The sequence below is a fragment of the Pezoporus wallicus genome, unplaced genomic scaffold, assembly GCF_028554395.1.
Source record: "Pezoporus wallicus isolate ANWC-B61680 ecotype Strahan unplaced genomic scaffold, APGP_CSIRO_Pwel_v1 contig_10300, whole genome shotgun sequence".
Lineage (NCBI taxonomy): Eukaryota > Metazoa > Chordata > Aves > Psittaciformes > Psittacidae > Pezoporus > Pezoporus wallicus.
Genome location: NW_026637926.1, coordinates 1 through 21767, shown reverse-complemented (window position 1 = coordinate 21767; position 21767 = coordinate 1). Strand labels below are relative to the sequence as shown.

General features: G+C 54.0%; 1 protein-coding gene across 1 annotated transcript; it reads left to right on the top strand.

Moving 5' to 3' along the window:
* Positions 1-2201: 2201 nt before the first annotated feature.
* Positions 2202-19954, top strand: LOC130598655 (protein NDRG2-like). Its single transcript, XM_057408300.1, has 14 exons — positions 2202-2248; positions 6899-7004; positions 8350-8470; positions 11664-11726; positions 11827-11887; positions 13038-13124; positions 13608-13664; positions 14118-14212; positions 15457-15501; positions 15606-15657; positions 16728-16775; positions 16855-16890; positions 18387-18438; positions 19815-19954. The coding sequence occupies exons 1-14, from the start codon at positions 2204-2206 to the stop codon at positions 19952-19954; spliced, it is 1008 nt and encodes a 335-aa protein (XP_057264283.1). The 5' UTR covers positions 2202-2203.
* The last annotated feature ends 1813 nt before the right edge of the window (positions 19955-21767 follow it).

Sequence of the window (21767 nt, the reverse complement as noted above, 5' to 3'; positions counted from 1 at the left end):
GGTTCGAGCCCGTGTTAGTCCCATGTTGATCCCATGTTAATCCCATGTTGATTCCATGTAGTTGATGGGGCTCAGTTGGTTCGATCCCATGTTAATCCCATGTTGATTCCATGTAGGTGATGGGGCTCAATGGTTTCTATCCCATGTTATTCCTATGTTCTTCCCATGTTGATCCCATGTTAATTCCATGTAGGTGATAGGGCTCAATGGTTTCTATCCCATGTTATTCCCATGTTCTTCCCATGTTGATCCCATGTTAATCCCATGATGATTCCATGTAGGTGATGGGGCTCAATGGTTTCTATCCCATGTTATTCCCATGTTAATTCCATGTAGGTGATGGGGCTCAATGGTTTCTATCCCATGTTATTCCCATGTTGATTCCATGTAGGTGATGGGGCTCAATGGTTTCTATCCCATGTTATTCCCATGTTGATTCCATGTAGGTGATGGGGCTCAATGGTTTCTATCCCATGTTAATCCCATGTTGATTCCATGTAGGTGATGGGGCTCAATGGTTTCTATCCCATGTTATTCCCATGTTAATTCCATGTAGGTGATGGGGCTCAATGGTTTTGATCCCATGTTAATCCCATGTTGATTCCATGTAGTTGATAGGACTCAATGGTTTCTATCCCATGTTCTTCCCATGTTGATCCCATGTTGATTCCATGTAGTTCATGGGGCTCAATGGTTTCTATCCCATGTTATTCCCATGTTGATTCTATGTAATTGATGGGGCTCAATGGTTTCTATCCCATGTTGTTCCTATGTTTTTCCCATGTTGATCCCATGTTAATCCCATGTTGATTCCATGTTCTTCCCATGTCATTCCTGTGTCATTTCTATGCCATTTCTATGCCATTCCCATGTTCTTCCCGTGCCATTCCTATGTCATTCCCATGTTCTTCCCATGGCATTCCCATGTTGATCCCATGTTGATTCCATGTTCTTCCCATGCCATTCCCATGTCATTCCCATGTTCTTCCCCTGAGAAGCCCGTTATTCCCATGTCATTCCCATGTTGATCCCATGTTGATTCCATGTTCTTCCCTTGCCATTCCCATGTTCTTCCCATGTTACTCCCATGTTCTTCCCCTGAGAAGCCCATTGTTGCCATGACAATCCCATGTACTTCCCGTGAGGATCCAGTGTTATTCCTGTGACATTCCCATGTCCTTCCCATGACATTCCCATGTCATTCCCGTGTCATTCCCATGTCATTCCCATGAGAGTCCCATGTTCTTCCTATGACATTCCCATGTTCTTCCCATGTTACTCCCATGTCATTCCCATGTTACTCCCATGTCATTCCCATGTTCTTCCCATGCCATTCCCATGTCATTCCTATGACATTCCCACATTCTTCCCGTGCCATTCCCATGTTCTTCCCATGTTACTCCCATGTTATTCCCATGTCATTCCCATGTCTTTCCCATGTTATTCCTGTGTCATTCCCATGGCATTCCCATGTTGTTCCCATGAGAATCCCACATTCCCATGTTCTTCCCATGCCATTCCCATGCCATTTCCATGTTCTTCCCATGTTATTCCCATGTCATTCCCATGTTATTCCCTATGAGAATCCCATGTCCTTCCCATGTCCTTCCCATGTCCTTCCCATGTCATTCCTATGACATTCCCACATTCTTCCCGTGCCATTCCCATGTTCTTCCCATGTTCTTCCCATGTCATTCCCATGTTACTCCCATGTTATTCCCGTGTCATTCCCATGAGAATCCCATGTTCTTCCCATGTCCTTCCCATGTTCTTCCTATGACATTCCCATGTTCTTCCCATGTCATTCTGACGTCATTCTGACGTCATTCCCACGTGATCCCCTCGCCGTTCCCACGCCATTCCCCCCCCCCCCCCATTGATTAAAGCCTTACCTAAACCGCCACCCCTGATTGGTCCGTTCCACCCCCACCCCCCCCTTTTCCCTTTACCATATATGGCAAAGGGAGGGGGTATTTATAGCCCCTCCCATGAGCCTTTGCGGGCCCAGTGGGCGGGGCCTACGGAGGGGGCGGGGCCTCAGAGGGCCAAAGGCACCTGAAGGTGGCAGGTACCGGCCATGGGGGTCACCCCCCCACCGGGTCACGTGGGGTCATATGGGGGGGGGGGGGGGGGGGGGGGGGGGGGGGGCATCCCCCCCCCTCCATCCCATAATAACCCCCCCCCCCCCGCCCCATAGCGCTCAATGATGGAGCTCAATGAGGCCGCGCCCCCCCCCATGGAGGGCAAGGTAAAGGGGGGGGGGGGGGTTTGGGGTGAAAAAGGGGGGTTTTGGGGGCCGGAAATGACGTCTTAGGGGGGGGAAATGGTGGGATTGGGACAGGAAATGACGTTTTGGGGGAAAAAATGGTGGGATTGGGACAGGAAATGACGTTTTGGGGGGGAAATATGGTGGGTTTGGGGGGGAAACGGTGTTTTTGGGGTGAAAAAGGCGTTTTAGGGGGGGAAACGGCGTTTTTGGGGTGAAAAGGAGGTGGTTTGGGGGCGGAAATGACGTTTTTGGGGGGGAAACGGTGGTTTTGGGGTGAAAACGGCGTTTTTAGGGGGGGAAATGGTGGTTTTGGGGTGAAAATGGTGGTTTTGGGAGGGGAAACGGCGTTTGTGGGGCGGAAATGACGTTTTTGGGGGCGGAAACGGCAGTTTTGGGGTGAAAACGGCTTTTTGGGGGGGAAATGGTGGTTTTGGGGGCGGAAATGACGTTTTGGGGGCGGAAACGGCAGTTTTGGGGTGAAAACGGCGTTTTTGGGGGGGGAAATGGTGGTTTTTGGGGCGGAAATGACGTTTTTGGGAGGAAAACGGTGGTTTTGGGGAGAAAACGGTGTTTTTTGGGTGGGAAATGGTGGTTTTGGGGGCGGAAATGACGTTTTTGGGGCGGAAATGGTGGTTTTGGGGTGAAAACGGCGTTTTTTGGGGGGGAAATGGTGGTTTTGGGGGCGGAAATGACGTTTCTGGGAGGAAAACGGTGGTTTTAGGGTGAAAACGCCGTTGTTTGGGGGCGGAAATGACGTTTTTGGGGCGGAAACGGCAGTTTTGGGGTGAAAACGGCGTTTTTGGGGCGGAAATGACGTTTTTGGGGCGGAAACGGCAGTTTTGGGGTGAAAACGGCGTTTTTGGGGGGGAAATGGTGGTTTTTGGGGCGGAAATGACGTTTTTGGGAGGAAAACGGTGGTTTTGGGGTGAAAACGGCGTTTTTTGGGGGGAAATGGTGGTTTTTGGGGCGGAAATGACGTTTTTGGGGCGGAAATGGTGGTTTTGGGGTGAAAACGGCGTTTTTAGGGGGGGAAATGGTGGTTTTGGGGGCGGAAATGACGTTTTTGGGGGCGGAAACGGCGTTTTTGGGGTGAAAATAACGTTTTTTGGGGGAAATGGTGGTTTTGGGGAGGGAAACGGCGTTTTTGGGGTCAAAATGGAGGGGTTTGGGGGTGAAAACGACTATTTTGGGGGTGAAAATGGCTTTTTTTGGGTGGAAGCAGCGTTTTGGGGGGGAAACATCGTTTTAAGGTGGAAATGAGCGTTTTTGGGGGGGAAATGGGCGTTTTAAGTGAGGAAAATGGCGTTTTAAGGTGGAAATGGGCGTTTTTGGGGGGAAATGGGCGTTTTAAGGGAGGAAAACGGCGTTTTAAGGTGGAAATGGGCGTTTTTGGGGGGAAATGGGCGTTTTAAGGGAGGAAAACGGCGTTTTAAGGTGGAAATGGGCGTTTTTGGGGGGAAATGGGCGTTTTAAGGGAGGAAAACGGTGTTTTAAGGTGGAAATGGGCGTTTTTTGGGGGAAATGGGCGTTTTAAGGGAGGAAAACAAGGTTTTAAGGTGGAAATGAGCGTTTTTTGGGGGGAAATGGGTGTTTTAAGGTGGAAATGGGCGTTTTGGGGCTGAAAACGGCGTTTTGGGGGTGAAAACATCGTTTTAAGGTGGAAATCGGCCGTTTTGGGTTAAAACCAGCGTTTTAAGGTGGAAATGAGCGTTTTTGGGGGGAAATGGGCGTTTTAAGGTGGAAATGGGCGTTTTGGGGGTGAAAACGGCGTTTTGGGGGTGAAAACATCGTTTTAAGGTGGAAATCGGCCGTTTTGGGTTAAAACCAGCGTTTTAAGGTGGAAATGAGCGTTTTTGGGGGGGAAATGGGCGTCTTAAGGGAGGAAAACGGCGTTTTAAGGTGGAAATGGGCGTTTTGGGGGCGAAACGGGGGTTTTTGGGGTGAAAAATGGGGTTTTAGGGGTCAAAAGGAGCGTTTTTGGGGTAGAAAAGGCGTTTCAGGGGCGTTTTGGGGCGAAAAAAGGCGATTTCGGGGCAGAAAAGGGGCGTTTCCGGCGGAAGGGGAGGGGCTTAGGGGGGAAAGGGGCGGGGTTTGAGGCGTTGGGAAGCGTTTTGAGGGCAACCAAAGGCGTTTTGGGGGCGTTTGGGGCGTTTTGGGGGTGTTTTGGGCGTTTTTAGGGTGGTTTGGGGTGTTTTTTACCATTTTTTGTGTGATTTTTAGCGTTTGGGGTGATTTTGGGGTGATTTTCAGTGGTTTTTTACCATTTTTGTGGGGTTTTTGGCATTTTGGGTAAGTTTGGGGTGATTTTTAGGGATTTAGGGTGTTTTTCGCCATTTTTGGGCGTTTTGAGTGATTTTTGGGGTGATTTTCAGGAATTTTGGTTGTTTTTCACCATTTTTGGTGGTATTTTTTGCATTTTGAGTAATTTTGGCTTGAATTTTCAGTTATTTTGGGTGTTTTTTGGCGTTTTGAGTGATTTTGTGGCGATTTTCAGGGATTTGGGGTGTTTTTTACAATTTTTTGGTGTTTTTCGGCGTTTTGAGTGAATTTTAAGTTGTTTTGGGATTTTTTTTGGTGTTTTGAGCGATTCTGAGTTGATTTTAACGGATTTTGGGTGTTTTTCGCCATTTTTGGGGTGGTTTTTGCCCTTTTGATACATTTCTCTTCGGTTTTGCGGTGATTTATTGCATTTTTGGGGCGATTTGCTGTGATTTTGGGTGTTTTGGGTCGATTTTTTGCCTTTTTTGGGTGTTTTTTACCATTCTGGATGATTTTGGGGCGATTTTCAGGGATTTTGGGTCGATTTTTTGCCTTTTTTGAGGGTTTTTTACCATTCTGGGTGATTTTGGGGTGATTTTCAGGGATTTTGGGTCGATTTTTTGCCCTTTTTGGGTGTTTTTTACCGTTCTGGGGGATTTTGGGGCGATTTTCAGGGATTTTGGGTCGATTTTTTCCCTTTTTGGGTGTTTTTTACCATTCTGGGGGATTTTGGGGTGATTTTCAGGGATTTTGGGTCGATTTTTTGCAATTTTTGGGTGTTTTTTACCATTCTGGGTGATTTTGGGGCTATTTTCATGGATTTCGGGTCGATTTTTTGCCTTTTTTGGGTGTTTTTTACCATTCTGGATGATTTTGGGTCGATTTTTTGTCCTTTTTGGGGGTTTTTTACCATTCTGGGTGATTTTGGGGCGATTTTCAGGGATTTCGGGTCGATTTTTTGCCCTTTTTGGGTGTTTTTTACCATTCTGGTGTATTTTGGGGCGATTTTCAGGGATTTCGGGTCGATTTTTTGCCCTTTTTGGGTGTTTTTTACCATTCTGGGTGATTTTGGGGCGATTTTCAGTGATTTCGGGTCGATTTTTTTCCCTTTTTGGGTGTTTTTTACCATTCTGGGTGATTTTGGGTCGATTTTCAGGGATTTTGGGTCGATTTTTTTGCCCTTTTTGGGTGTTTTTTACCATTCTGGTGTATTTTGGGGCGATTTTCATGGATTTTGGGTCGATTTTTTGCCCTTTTTGGGTGTTTTTTACCATTCTGGGTGATTTTGGGGCGATTTTCAGTGATTTCGGGTCGATTTTTTTCCCTTTTTGGGTGTTTTTTACCATTCTGGGTGATTTTGGGGTGATTTTCAGGGATTTTGGGTCGATTTTTTGCCCTTTTTGGGTGTTTTTTACCATTCTGGGTGATTTTGGGGTGATTTTCAGGGATTTTGGGTCGATTTTTTGCAATTTTTGGGTGTTTTTTACCATTCTGGGTGATTTTGGGGCGATTTTCATGGATTTCGGGTCGATTTTTTGCCTTTTTTGGGTGTTTTTTACCATTCTGGGGGATTTTGGGGCTATTTTCATGGATTTCGGGTCGATTTTTTGCCTTTTTTGGGTGTTTTTTACCATTCTGGGTGATTTTGGGGCGATTTTCATGGATTTTGGGTCGATTTTTTGCAATTTTTGGGTGTTTTTTACCATTCTGGGTGATTTTGGGGCTATTTTCATGGATTTCGGGTCGATTTTTTGCCTTTTTTGGGTGTTTTTTACCATTCTGGGTGATTTTGGGGCGATTTTCATGGATTTTGGGTCGATTTTTTGCCCTTTTTGGGTGTTTTTTACCATTCTGGGTGATTTGGGGGTGATTTTTAGGGATTTTGGGTCGATTTTTTCCCTTTTTGGGTGTTTTTTACCATTCTGGGTGATTTTGGGGCGATTTTCATGGATTTTGGGTCGATTTTTTGCCCTTTTTGGGTGTTTTTTACCATTCTGGGTGATTTTGGGGTGATTTTCAGGGATTTTGGGTCGATTTTTTGCCCTTTTTGGGTGTTTTTTACCATTCTGGGTGATTTTGGGGCGATTTTCAGTGATTTCGGGTCGATTTTTTTCCCTTTTTGGGGGTTTTTTACCATTCTGGGTGATTTTGGGGTGATTTTCAGGGATTTTGGGTCGATTTTTTGCCCTTTTTGGGTGTTTTTTACCATTCTGGGTGATTTTGGGGCGATTTTCAGGGATTTTGGGTCGATTTTTTGCCTTTTTTGGGTGTTTTTTACCGTTCTGGGTGATTTTTGGGGCCATTTGGGGCGGTTTTGGGGCCGTTCCTGCCCCATTTCATCCCCCCCCTTTAATTCCTCCCCACCAGCAGGGGGCGCTGTTGGAGACCCCCTATGGGCCCGTGTCCGTGTCTATGGTGGGGACCCCCCGGCCCGGGCGCCCGGCGATCCTCACCTTCCCCGATGTGGGGCACACGAGTGAGTGCGGGACCCATAGGGACCCATAGAGACCCATAGAGACCCATAGAGACCCCATAGAGACCCATAGAGACCCATAGAGACCCCATAGGGACCCATAGAGACCCCATAGAGACCCATAGAAATCCATAGAGACCCTGTAGGGACCCATAGAGACCCATAGAGACCCCATAGGGACCCATAGAAATCCATAGAGACCCTGTAGGGACCCATAGAGACCCATAGAGATCCATAGGGACCCAAGGAGTTCCCACAGAGATCCCATAGAGACCTATAGAGATCTCATAGACCCATAGAGACCCCACAGAGACCCATAGGGACCCCGTAGGGACCCATAGACACCCCATAGGGACCCATATGGACCCATAGGGACCCCTGGAGACCCCCTAGAGACCCCATAGGGACCCATGGAGACCCTGTAGGGACCCCATAGAGACCCATAGAAACCCCATATGGACCCATAGGGACCCATAGAGATCCATAGGGACCCATAGGGACCCATAGAGACCCCGTATGGTCCCCATAGAGATTCCATTGGGACCCATAGAGACACCATAGAGACCCATAGAGACCCATAGAGACCCCATAGGGACCCACAGTGACCCTGTAGGGATCCCATAGAGACCCATAGGGACCCATAGAGACACATAGAGATCCATAGGGACCCACAGAGACACCATAGAGACCCCATACGGACCCATAGAGACCCATAGCGACCTATAGAGACCCCATAAGAACCCATAGATCCCATTGACCTCTTGGCCCCCACTGACCCCCATTGTGCCCCATAGGCCCCACTGACTCTATCAGGACGCACTATGCCCCATTGACCCCCACTGACACTCATTGACCCCCATTGACTCCCATTGACCCCCATTGACTTCCATTGACCCCCACTGTGCCCCACTGACCCCACTGACCCCCACTGACACTCATTGACCCCCATTGACTCCCATTGACCCCCATTGATCCCCATTGACTCCAATTGACTCCCATTGACCCCCATTGACTCCCATTGACCCCCATTGACTTCCATTGACCCCCATTGACTCCCATTGACCCCCATTGACTTCCATTGACCCCCATTGACTCCCATTGACCCCCATTGACACCCAGTGACTCCCATTGACCCCCATTGACTCCCATTGACCCCCATTGACCCATTGACTCCCATTGACTCCTATTGACCCCCATTGACTCCCATTGACCCCCATTGCCCCCCATTGACTCCCCTTGACCCCCATTGCCCCCATTGCCCCCCCTTGACTCCCATTGACCCCCATTGCCCCCCATTGACCCCCCCCCTAGCGCCCCATAGCGCCCCACATCCGCCCCCTTCCCCCAGGCTCCTCGTGCTTCGGGCCGCTCTTCGCGCACGAGGAGATGCGGGACCTGCTCCGGAGCTTCCTGGTGCTGCACCTGGAGCCGCCGGGAATGGAGGCGGGGGCGGCGCCCTACCCCCCCGGGTGCGTGCCCCACGGCGACCCATGGAGCCCCATTGAGACCCATTGACACCCATTGAGCCCCATTGAGCCCTATTGAGCCCTATTGACACCCATTGAGCCCCATTGAGCCCTATTGACACCCATTGACCCTATTGACACCATTGAGCCCCATTGAGCCCTATTGAGCCCTATTGACACCCATTGAGCCCCATTGAGCCCTATTGACACCCATTGACCCTATTGACACCATTGAGCCCCACTGAGCTCCATTGAGCCCTATTGACACCCATTGAGCCCCATTGAGCCCATTGAGCCCTATTGACACCATTGAGCCCCATTGAGCCCTATTGACACCCATTGACCCTATTGACCCCATTGAGCCCTACTGACACCCATTGAGCCCCATTGAGCCCATTGAGCCCTATTGACACCCATTGAGCCCTATTGACACCATTGAGCCCCATTGAGCCCTATTGACACCCATTGAGCCCCATTGAGCCCATTGAGCCCTATTGACACCCATTGAGGTCTATTGACACCCATTGAGCCCCATTGACCCCATTGAGCCCATTGAGCCCTATTGACACCCATTGAGCCCCATTGAGCCCATTGAGCCCTATTGACACCCATTGAGGTCTATTGACACCCATTGAGCCCCATTGAGCCCATTGAGCCCTATTGACACCCATTGAGCCCCATTGAGACCCATTGAGACCCATTGAGCCCCATTGAGCCCTATTGACACCCATTGAGCCCCATTGACCCCATTGAGCGCCATTGACACCCATTGAGCCCTATTGACACCCATTGAGCCCCATTGAGCCCCATTGATTCCTATGCGAGTCCATTGAGCCCCATTGACACCCATTGACCCTATTGACACCCATTGAGCCCCACTGAGCCCCATTGACCCCATTGAGCCCCACTGACCCCCACTGACCCCCATTAAGCCCCATTGACACCCATTGAGCTCCATTGACCCCACTGAGCCCCAATGACACCCATTGAGCCCCATTGAGCCCTATTGACCCCATTGACCCTATTGACCCCATTGAGCCCTATTGACACCCATTGAGCTCCATTGACCCCCATTGAGCCCCATTGACCCTATTGAGCCCCATTGACCCCATTGAGCCCCATTGATTCCTATGCGACTCCATTGATCCCCATTGACACCCATTGAGCCCCACTGAGTCCCATTGACCCCCATTAAGCCCCATTGACACCCATTGAGCCCCATTGAGCTCCATTGACACCCATTGACCCCCATTGACAACCAATGACCCCATTGAGCCCCATTGACACCCATTTGAGCCCCATTGATCCCTATAGGAGCCATTAACCCCCATTGATCCCTATGGGACCCCATTGACCCCTATTGGGACCCCATTGATACCTATGGGAGCCCATTGACCCCTATTGGGACCCCATTGATCCCTATGGGAGCCCATTGACCCCCATTGATCCCTATGGGGCCTCATTGATCTCTATTGGCACCCCATTGATCCCTATGGGGCCTCATTGACCCCATTGATGCCCATAGACCCCACTGGGACCCATGGACGCCATTGCCCCCCATTGAGACCACATTGACACCCACTGACCCATAGAGGACCCCATTGACCCACAGGACCCACTTCCCCCCATTGGGACCCATTGACCCCATTAGTCCCCATTGACCCATAGGGGACACATAGACCCCCACTGACCCATTGTGCCCCATAGCCCCCACTGTCCCCCATTGTGCCCCACAGCCCCCATTACCCCATTGTGCCCCATAGCCCCTATTGCCCCCCATTACCCCATTGTGCCCCATAGCCCCCACTGTCCCCCATTGTGCCCCACAGCCCCCATTACCCCATTGTGCCCCATAGCCCCTATTGCCCCCATTACCCCATAGCCCCCATTACCCCATAGCCCCCATTACCCCATTGCCCCCCATTACCCCATTGTGCCCCATAGCCCCCATTGCCCCCCATTACGCCATTGTGCCCCATTGCCCCCATTGCCCCATTGCCCCCATTACCCCATTGTGCCCCATAGCCCCCATTGCCCCCCATAGCCCCCATTGCCCCATTGCCCCCCATTCCCCCATTGTGCCCCATAGCCCCCATTGCCCCATTGCCCCCCATTACCCCATTGTGCCCCATAGCCCCCATTGCCCCCCATTACCCCATTGTGCCCCATAGCCCCCATTGCCCCCCATTACCCCATTGTGCCCCATAGCCCCTATTGCCCCCCATTACCCCATTGTGCCCCATAGCCCCCATTGCCCCCATTGCCCCATTGTGCCCCATAGCCCCCATAGCCCCTATTGCCCCCCATTACGCCATTGTGCCCCATTGCCCCCCATTACCCCATTGTGCCCCATAGCCCCCATTGCCCCATTGCCCCCCATTACCCCATTGCCCCCATTGCCCCCCATTACCCCATTGTGCCCCATAGCCCCCATTGCCCCCATTACCCCATTGTGCCCCATAGCCCCCATTGCCCCCATTTCCCCATTGTGCCCCATAGCCCCCATTGCCCCCCATTACCCCATTGTGCCCCATAGCCCCCATTGCCCCCCATTACCCCATTGTGCCCCATAGCCCCCATTGCCCCCATTACCCCATCGTGCCCCATAGCCCCCATTGCCCCCCATTGCCCCCCATTACCCCATTGTGCCCATAGCCCCCATAGCCCTCATTGCCTCCCATTACCCCATTGCCCCCCATTACCCCATTGTGCCCCATAGCCCCCATTGCCCCCCATTACCCCATTGGGCCCCATAGCCCCCATTGCCCCCCATTACCCCATTGTGCCCCATAGCCCCCATTACCCCATTGCCCCCCATTACCCCATTGCGCCCCATAGCCCCCATTGCCCCCATTACCCCATTGTGCCCCATAGCCCCCATTGCCCCCATTACCCCATTGTGCCCCATAGCCCCCATTGCCCCCCATTACCCCATTGTGCCCCATAGCCACCATTGTGCCCCATAGACCCCATTGTGCCCCATAGCCACCATTGTGCCCCATAGCCACCATTGTGCCCCATAGCCCCCTTTGTGAACCATAGCCACCATTGTGCCCCATAGCCACCATTGTGCCCCATAGCCACCATTGTGCCCCATAGCCCCCATTACCCCATTGCCCCCCATTACCCCATTGCGCCCCATAGCCCCCATTGCCCCATTGTGCCCCATAGCCCCCATTGCCCCCCATTGCCGCAGGTACCAGTACCCATCCATGGAGCAATTGGCCTCGATGCTGCCGGGCATCCTCCAGCCCCTCCAGTGAGTCCCTGCCCCATAGCGAGGGGGCTCTGCCCCATAGCGGGTGATGGGGGGGGGGGCGGGGACAACAGACCCCACGTGACCCTTCTCGTCCAATCAGCATCAACAGCATCGTCGGCATCGGGGTTGGAGCCGGAGCCTTCATCTTGGCCAAGTTTGGGGTGAGGTGTGGGGCGCTATGGGGCTGGGTTATGGGGCTGGCTTATGGGGTGCTATGGGACTGGGTTTTGGGGCACTATGGGGCTGGGTTATAGGGTGCTATTGGGTGCTATGGGGTTGCTTATGGGGCTCTATGGGGCTGGCTTATGGGGTGCTATGGGGTGCTATGGGACTGGGTTACGGGGTGCTATGGGGCTGGGTTATGGGGTGCTATTGGGCTGGGTTTTGGGGTGCTATTGGGTGCTATGGGGTTGGTTATGGGGCGCTATGGGGCTGGCTTATGGGGTGCTATAGGACTGGGTTATGGGGTACTATGGGGCTGGGTTACGGGGTGCTGTTGCGCACTATGGGGTTGGTTATGGGGTGCTATGGGGCTGGTTATGGGCTGCTATGGGGTTGGGTTACGGGCTACTATGGGGCGCTATGGGGCTTGGTTATGGGGTGCTATGGGGCTAGTTATGGGGCGATATGGGGCTGGCTTATGGGGTGCTATGGGGCTGGGTTATGGGGTGCTATGGGGCGCTATGGGACTGGGTTACGGGTGCTATTGGACGCTATGGGGTTGGTTATGGGGCGCTATGGGGCTGGGTTTTGGGGTGCTATGGGGCACTATGGGACTGGGCTACAGGGTACTATGGGGCTGGGTTATGGGGTGCTACGGGGCGCTATGGGGCTGGGTTATGGGGTGCTATGGGGCGCTATGGGGCTGGGTTATGGGGTACTATGGGGCTAGTTATGGGGCAATATGGGGCTGGGCTATGGGGTGCTATGGGGATGGTTATGGGATGCTACGAGGCACTATGGGGCTGGGTTATGGGGCGCTATGGGGATGGTTATGGGGTGCTATGGGGTGCTATGGGGCTGGGTTATGGGGTGCTATGGGGTGCTATGGGGCTGGGTTATGGGGTACTATGGGGCACTATGGGGCTGGGTTATGGGGTGCTATGGGGCGCTATGGGGCTGGGTTTTTGGGTGCTATGGGGCGGTATGGGGCTGGGTTATGGGGCGCTATGGGGCTGGGTTATGGGGTGCAATGGGGCTGGGTTATGGGACTGAGTTATGCGGCGCTATAGGGCGCTATTGGGGCTGGTTATGGGGCGCTATGGGGCAGGGTTATGGGTCTCTATGGGTCTCTATGGGGCTGCCCCACAGCTGCTGCACCCAGACTTAGTGGAGGGGCTGGTGCTGGTCAACATCGACCCCAAGGCCAAGGGCTGGATGGACTGGGCAGCACACAAGGTAGGACCTGTGGGGCAGCTATGGGGCAGCTATGGGGTCCCTATGGGTCTCTATGGGGTCTCTATGGGTCTCTATGGGTCTCTATGGGGTCTCTATGGGGTTTCTGTGGGCTCTCTATGGGTCTCTATGGGGTCTCATGAGGTCTCTATGGGTCTCTATGGGGTCTCTATGGGTCTCTATGGGTCTCTATGGGGTCTCTATGGGTCTCTATGGGTCTCAATGGGGTCTCTATGAGGTCTCCATGGGTCTCTATGGGGTCTCTATGGGTCTCAATGGGGTCTCTATGAGGTCTCCATGGGTCTCTATGGGGTCTCTATGGGTCTCTATGGGTCTCTATGGGTCTCTATGGCTCTCAATGGGTCTCTATGGGGTCTCTATGGGTCTCTATGGGTCTCTATGGGTCTCTATGGCTCTCAATGGGGTCTCTATGGGGTCTCTATGGGGTTCCTATGGGTCACTTATGGGGCACTTATGGGTCCGCAGCTCTCGGGTCTGACGACGTCCACCACTGAGATGATCCTGGGCCACCTCTTCACCCAGGTGGGCCCCTCTATGGGGCGCTATGGGGCTCTATGGGGCACCTATGGGACTCTATGGGGCACTTATGGGTCCCTGGGGGGGTCCCTATTGGTCTCTATGTGGTCTGTATGGGTCCCTATGGGTTTCTGTGGGGTCCCTATGGGGTCCCTATGGGTCCCTATGGGTCTCTATGGGGTCTCTATGGGTCTCTATGGGTCCCTATGGGTCTCTATGGGTCTCTATGGGTCCCTATGGGTCTCTATGGGGTCTCTATGGGTCTCTATGGGTCTCTATGGTTCCCTATGGGGTCTCTATGGGTCCCTATGGGTCTCTATGGGGTTCCTATGGGTCTCTATGGGTCTCTATGGGTCCCTATGGGTCTCTATGGGGTCTCTATGGGTCTCTATGGGTCCCTATGGGTCTCTATGGGTCTCTATGGGTCCCTATGGGTCTCTATGGGTCTCTATGGGGCAGGCAGAGCTGGCGGCCGCCCCCCCCTATGTGCATCACCTCCGGCAGCGCCTTGAGGCCGGCACCAACAGCGCCCACTTATGGGCCATGTACAGCAGGTACCGGCTATGGGGCAATATGGGGTCTCTATGGGGCTCTATGGGGGCTCTATGGGTCTCTATGGGTCTCTATGGGGCTCTATGGGGTCTCTATGGGGTCTCTATGGGGCTCTATGGGGCTCTATGGGGTCTCTATGGGTCTCTATGGGGTCTCTATGGGGTCTCTATGGGGCTCTATGGGGTCTCTATGGGTCTCTGTGGGGCTCTATGGGGTCTCTATGGGTCTCTATGGGTCCCTATGGGTCTCTATGGGGGCTCTATGGGGTCTCTGTGGGTCCCTATGGGGTCCTTATGGGGTATCTATGGGGTCTCTAATGGCCTCTATGGTCTGTATGGGTCCCTATGGGGTCTCTATGGGGTTCTATGGGGTCTCTATGGGGTTCTATGGTCTCTATGGGTCCCTATGGGGTCCTTATGAGGTCTCTATGGGGCTCTATGAGTCCCTATGGGTCTGTATGGGGTCTCTATGGGTCTCTATGGGGTCTCTATGGGGTCCCTGTGGGTCTCTATGGGGTCCCTATGGGTCTTTATGGGGTCTATATGGGGTGCTATGGGGTCTCTATGGGGTCCCTGTGGGTCTCTATGGCGTCCCTATGGGGCGCTATGGGGTCTCTATGGGGTCCCTATGGGTCTCTATGGCATCCCTAATGGGCTCTATGGGTTCCTATGGGTCTGTATGGGGTTCCTATGGGTCTCTATGGGGTCCCTGTGGGTCTCTATGGGTTCCTATGGGTCTCTATGGGGTCCCTGTGGGTCTCTATGGGTCCCTATGTGTCTCTATGGGTCCCTATGGGTCTCTATGGGGTCCCTATGTGTCTCTATGGGTCCCTATGGGTCTCTATGGGGTCCCTATGGGTCTCTATGGGTCCCTATGGGTCTCTATGGGGTCCCTGTGGGTCTCTATGGGTCCCTATGGGTCTCTATGGGGTCCCTATGTGTCTCTATGGGTCCCTATGGGTCTCTATGGGGTCCCTATGGGTCTCTATGGGTCCCTATGGGTCTCTATGGGGTCCCTGTGGGTCTCTATGGGTCCCTATGGGTCTCTAAGGGGTCCCTGTGGGTCACTATGGGTCCCTATGGGTCTCTATGGGGTCCCTATGGGGCGCTATGGGGTCTCTATGGGGTCTCTATGGGGTCCCTATGGAGCTCTAATGGGCGTCAGGGGGCGCCATAGGGCTCGGGGAGGAGGTGGGGGGGGGGCGTGGCCTCACCTGAGCCCCGCCCCCTCCCTGGTCACGTGACAGCCGCGGGGACCTGGGGCTGCAGCGCAGCGGGGCCGGGAGCCTGCGGTGAGTGACGTCATCACCACGTGACCACACCCCCCACCACAACCACGTGGCCACACCCCCCTCTCCAGCATCACGTGACCTCAGGCCACGCCCCCCTTCCTCAGGTGCCCTGTCCTATTGGTCGTCGGGGATGATGCCCCCCACGTGGACGCGGTGGTGAGTCACGTGACCCACACCCCCCAATCATCAATGGGGAGCAACGGGGATCAATGGGGATCAATGGGGTTGAATGGGATCAATGGGGTCAATGGGAATCAATGGGGATCAATGGGGTTGAATGGGATCAATGGGGTCAATGGGGATCAATGGGGATCAATGGGATCTATGGGATTGAATGGGGTCAATGGGGATCGAATGGGGATGAATGGGGTCAATGGGGGTCAATAGGGATCAATGGGGCTCAATGGGGTCAATGGGGGTAAATGGGGTCAATGGGGATGAATGGGGTCAATGGGGATCAATGGGGATCAATAGGGTCAATGGGGTTGAATGGGATCAATGGGGTCAATGGGAATCAATGGGGATCAATGGGGTTGAATGGGATCAATGGGGTCAATGGGGATCAATGGGGATCAATGGGATCAATGGGATCTATGGGATTGAATGGGGTCAATGGGGATCGAATGGGGATGAATGGGGTCAATGGGGGTCAATAGGGATCAATGGGGCTCAATGGGGTCAATGGGGGTAAATGGGGTCAATGGGGATTAATGGGGTCAATGGGGATCAATGGGGATCAATGGGGATCAATGGGGTCAATGGGGGTGAATGGGGATCAATGGGGATCAATGGGGATCAATGGGATCAATGGGGGTCAATGGGGATCAATGGGGGTCAATGGGGATGAATGGGGTCAATGGGGATCAATGGGGGTGAATGGGGATCAATGGGGATCAATGGGGTCAATGGGGATGAATGGGGTTTAATGGGATCTATGGGGATCAGTGGGGTCAATGGGTGTCAATGGGGATCAATGGGGGTCAATGGAGATGAATGGGGATCAATGGGGTCAACGGGGATCAATGGGGTCAAAGGGGATCAATGGGGTCAATGGGGATCAATGGGGTCAATGGGGATCAATGGGGGTGAATGGGGGTGAATGGGGATCAATGGGGCTCAATGGGGTCAATAGGGAACAATGGGGTTCAATGGGGCTCAATGGGGTTCAATGGGGCTCAATGGGGATGAATGGGAGTCATGTGACCGCTATTGGCCCCCCCCTGCAGGTGGAGTGCAACGCCAAGCTGGACCCAACCCAGACCTCCTTCCTCAAGGTGACCTTTGACCCCCGGACCACGTGACCTTGCCTGGCCACGCCCCCCCCCCCATGTGACCTTTGACCCCTTTTTACAGATGGCGGACGGAGGGGGCCAGCCCCAGATCACGCAGGTAAATGGGGGGGGGGGGGGGGGAGGTCACGTGGGGTCAGAGGTCACGTGGGGGCATTGGGGTCAAGGGGGGTGAATGGGGTCAGTGGGGGTCAATGGGGTCAATAGGGATCAATGGGGGGCAATGGGGATGAATGGGGTCAATGGGGACAATGGGGGTGAATGGGGTCAATAGGGATCAATGGGGTCAATGGGGAGCAATGGGGATGAATGGGGGTCAATGGGATCTATGGGGGTTGAATGGGGTCAATGGGGATGAATGGGGGTCAATGGGGGTGAATAGGGGTCAATGGGGAGCAATGGGGTCAATGGGCATGAATGGGAATCAATGGGGAGCAGTGGGGTTAATGGGGATGAATGGGGATCAATTGGGTTGAATGGGGTCAATGGGGCTCAATGGGGTCAATGGGGAGCAATGGGGTCAATGGGACTGAATGGGGGTCAAAGGGATCAATGGGGTCAATGGGGATCAATGGGATCTACGGGGTTGAATGGAGTCAATGGGGTTGAATGGGGATCAATGGGGATGAATGGGGATCAATTGGGTTGAATGGGGTCAATGGGGTCAATGGGGAGCAATGGGGTAAATGGGGCTGAATGGGGGTCAAAGGGATCAATGGGGTCAATGGGGATCAATGGGACCTATGGGGTTGAATGTGCTCAATGGGGATTGAATGGGGGTCAATGGGGGTGAATAGGGGTCAATGGGGATGAATGGGAATCAATGGGGCTGAACGGGGTTCAATGGGGATCAATGGGATCTATGGGGTTGAATGGAGTCAATTTGGTTGAATGGGGATCAATGGGGGTGAAGGGGGATCAATGGGGTGCACAGGGGTCAATGGGGATGAATGGGGTCATTGGGGGTGAATGGGGGTCAATGGGGAGCAATGGGGTCAATGGGGCTGAATGGGGGTCAATGGGGGTGAATAGAGGTCAATGGGGATGAATGGGAATCAATGGGGCTGAACGGGGTTCAATGGGGGTCAATGGGGATCAATGGGATCTATGGGGTTGAATGGAGTCAATGGGGTTGAATGGGGATCAATGGGGGTGAATGGGATCAATGGGGAGCAGTGGGGTCAATGGGGATGAATGGGGATCAATTGGGTTGAATGGGGTCAATGGGGCTCAATGGGGTCAATGGGGAGCAATGGGGTCAATGGGGCTGAATGGGGGTCAAAGGGATCAATGGGGTTAATGAGGATCAATGGGGTCAATGGGGCTGAATGGGGGTCAAAGGGATCAATGGGGTCAATGGGGATCAATGGGATCTATGGGGTTGAATGGGGTCAGTGGGGATCAATGGGAATCAATGGGGATCGATGGGGTCAATGGGAATCAATGGGGCTGAATGGGGATCAATGGGGTCAATGGGGAGCAATGGGGATCAATGGGGAGCAATGGGGATCAATGGAGGCCAATAGGAATGAATGGGAGCCAACAGAGGGGGCGTGGCTACGTCACGGCCACGCCCCCTCCCCTCTCCACCAATAGCCAGCCAGGCTGACCGAAGCCTTCAAGTACTTCGTGCAGGGAATGGGCTACAGTGAGTCCCCGCCCCTCATGAATATTAATGACCCCCCATGAATATTAATGAGCCCCCACCTCCCTAATTAACCCCACCCCTTATTAATTACCCCTCACCCCATAGCCCTTTAATGAACTTCCCATTAACCCCTATGGGTTGGACGAGGGGGGCGTGGCTTAGGGAGGGGTGGGCGTGGCTTAGGGAGGGGCCGGCTCCTTTAACCCCATTGGCTGGTGGTGGAAGAGGGGGGGCGTGGCTTAACAAGGGGGCGTGGTTTGGTTTCCAATGGCTGCTTATTAACACCATTGACTCCGGTGTGTTTGTGCTAAGGGGGCGTGGCTTACCATATAAGGGCATGGGTTAGGCGCCGGGGGCGTGGCCTGGGCTGGGGCCCCTTAACCCCATTGGGTGCTGGTGCTATGGGGGCATGGCCTATGGGAAAGGGGCGTGGTTTACGCATATAAGGGCATGGGTTAGGCGCTGGGGGCGTGGCCTGGGCTGGCTCCCATTAACCCCATTGGATGGTGACGCTACGGGGGCGTGGCCTATGCGGAGGGGGCGTGGCTTACCATATAAGGGCACGGAATAAGAACTGTGGGCGTGACTTCATCTGGCTCCCATTGGATGCTGGTGCTATGGGGGCGTGGCCTATGGGAAGGGGGGCGTGGCTTGGCTCCCATTAACCCCATTGGGTGCTGGCGCTATGAGGGCGTGGCTTGGTTCCCATCAACCCTATTGGGTGTTGCTACGGGGGGGGCGTGGCCTATGGAAAGGGGGTGTTTCTTAGGGGCGGAGGGCTGGCTCCCATTGGGTGTCGGTGTTATGGGGGCATGGCCAATGGGAAGGGGGCGTGGCTTGGTTCCCATCAACCCTATTGGCTGCTCATGCTATGGGGGCGTGGCCAATTGGGGGAGTGTCTTACCGTATAAGGGCATTGGTTAGGAGCTGTGGGCGTGGCTTGCTCTGGCTCCCATTGGGTGTTGGCGCTATGGGGGGCGTGGCCAATGGGTTAGGGGCGTGGCTTGGCTCTCATTGAGTGTTGGTGCTATGGGAGGCGTGGCCAATGGGTTAGGGGCGTGGCTTGGCTCCCATTGACCCCATTGGGTGTTGGCGCTATGGGAGGCGTGGCCAATGAGGGTGGGGCGTGGCTTGGCTCCCATTAACCCCATTGGGTGTTGGTGCTATGGGGGGCGTGGCCAATTGGGTGATGGCGCTATGGGGGGCGTGGCCAATGAGGAGGGGGGCGTGGCTTAGAAGAGAAAGGCTGGCTCCCATTGACCACAATGGGTGCCGGGGGGGGGGGGGGCGTGGCTTGGGGCAGACTCCCTCCATCCCCATTGGCCCATAGGGGACAGGGGGGGCGTGTCCTAAGGCCTGGCCACGCCCCCTTTCAGTGGCGGCCTCGGCTATGACGCGGCTCTCGCGCTCCCGCACGGCCTCGGTCTCGAGCTCCACGTCCGGGGAGGGGGAAAGGGGGCGGAGCCGGACCCTGTCGGGGGGCAGCGTCGGGGGGGGACCCACGGCCCCACAGTGAAGCCCCCCCATTGAGCCCCATTGACACCCATTGACCCCCATTGACCTCCATTGATCCCCATTGACCTCCATTGAGCACCCATTGAGCCCCATTGACTCCCATTGAGACCCATTGAGCCCAACTGACCTCCATTGATCCCCATTGACCTCCATTGAGCACCCATTGACCCCCATTGAGACCCATTGAGCCCCATTGACACCTATTGACCTCCATTGATCCCCATTGACACCCATTGAGCCCCATTGACACCTATTGACCTCCATTGATCCCCATTGACACCCATTGAGCCCCATTGACCCCCATTGACCTCCATTGATCCCCATTGACACCCATTGAGCCCCATTGACCCCCATTGACCTCCATTGATCCCCATTGACACCCATTGAGCCCCATTGACCTCCATTGACCCCCATTGAGCACCCATTGAGCCCCATTGACACCTATTGACCTCCATTGATCCCCATTGACACCCATTGAGCCCCATTGATCCCCATTGACCCCACTGATACCCATTGAGCCCCACTGACACCCATTGAACCCCACTGACCTCCATTGATCCCCATTGACCCTCATTGCCATTGACTGATCCCCACTGACACCCATTGACCCCCCACTGACATCCATAGAGCCCCATTGAGCCCCATTGACACCCATTGATCCCCAATGACATCCATTGACCCCATTGAACCCCATTGACCCCACTGATACCCATTGAGCCCCACTGAACCCCACTGATCCCCATTGACACCCATTGAGCACCACTGACACCCGACATCCATAGAGCCCCATTGAGCCCCACTGACCCCCATTGAGCCCCATTGAGCCCCAGTGACACCCACTGATCCCCATTGACCCCATTGATCTCCATTGACCCCCATTAACACCAAGTGTCCCCATACAACCCCCCTTAGACCCCTTTAAGACCCCAAATCCCCCCCTTAGACCCCTTTAAACCCCCAAATCCCCCCCTTAGACCCCTTTAAGACCCCAAATCCCCCCCTTAAACCCCTTTAAGACCCCAAATCCCCCCCTTAGACCCCTTTAAGACCCCAAATCCCCCCCTTAGACCCCTTTAAACCCCCAATTCCCCCCTTAGACCCCTTTAAAGCCCCAAATCCCCCCCTTAGACCCCTTTAAGAAACCAAATCCCCCACTCAGACCCCTTTAAACCCCCAAATCCCCCCCTTAGACCCCTTTAAGACCCCAAATCCCCCCCTTAGACCCCTTTAAGACCCAAAATCCCCCCCTTAGACCCCTTTAAGACCCCAAATCCCCCCCTTAGACCCCTTTAAACCCCCAAATCCCCCCTTTTAAGACCCCAAATCCCCCCTTAGAAACCCCCAAATCCCCCTTAACCCCTTTACCCCAAATCCCCCCTTTTGGGACCCCCAAATCCCCCCTTAGACCCCTTTAAGACCCCAAATCCCCCCTTAGACCCCTTTAAACCCCCAAATCCCCCCTTAGACCCCTTTAAGACCCCAAATCCCCCCTTAGACCCCCAAATCCCCCCTTAAGACCCCAAATCCCCCCTTAGACCCCTTTAAGACCCCAAATCCCCCCCTTTAAGACCCCAAATCCCCCCCCCTTAAGACCCCAAATCCCCCCCTTAGACCCCTTTAAGACCCCAAATCCCCCCCCCCTTTAAACCCCCAAATCCCCCCCCCTTTAAACCCCCAAATCCCCCCTTTGACCCCAAATCCCCCCCTTAGACCCCTTTAAACCCCAAATCCCCCCCCCCTTTAAACCCCAAATCCCCCCTTAGACCCCTTTAAGACCCCAAATCCCCCCCTTAGACCCCTTTAAACCCCCAAAT

Coding starts and splice junctions, on each gene's coding strand:
- LOC130598655 (XM_057408300.1), top strand. CDS start 2,204: ATGATGGAGCTCAATGAGGCCGCGCCCCCCCCCATGGAGGGCAAG. Junction 11,727..11,826: donor GGCATCCTCCAGCCCCTCCA/GTGAGTCCCTGC, acceptor TCGTCCAATCAG/CATCAACAGCATCGTCGGCA. Junction 13,665..14,117: donor TGGGCCACCTCTTCACCCAG/GTGGGCCCCTCT, acceptor TCTATGGGGCAG/GCAGAGCTGGCGGCCGCCCC.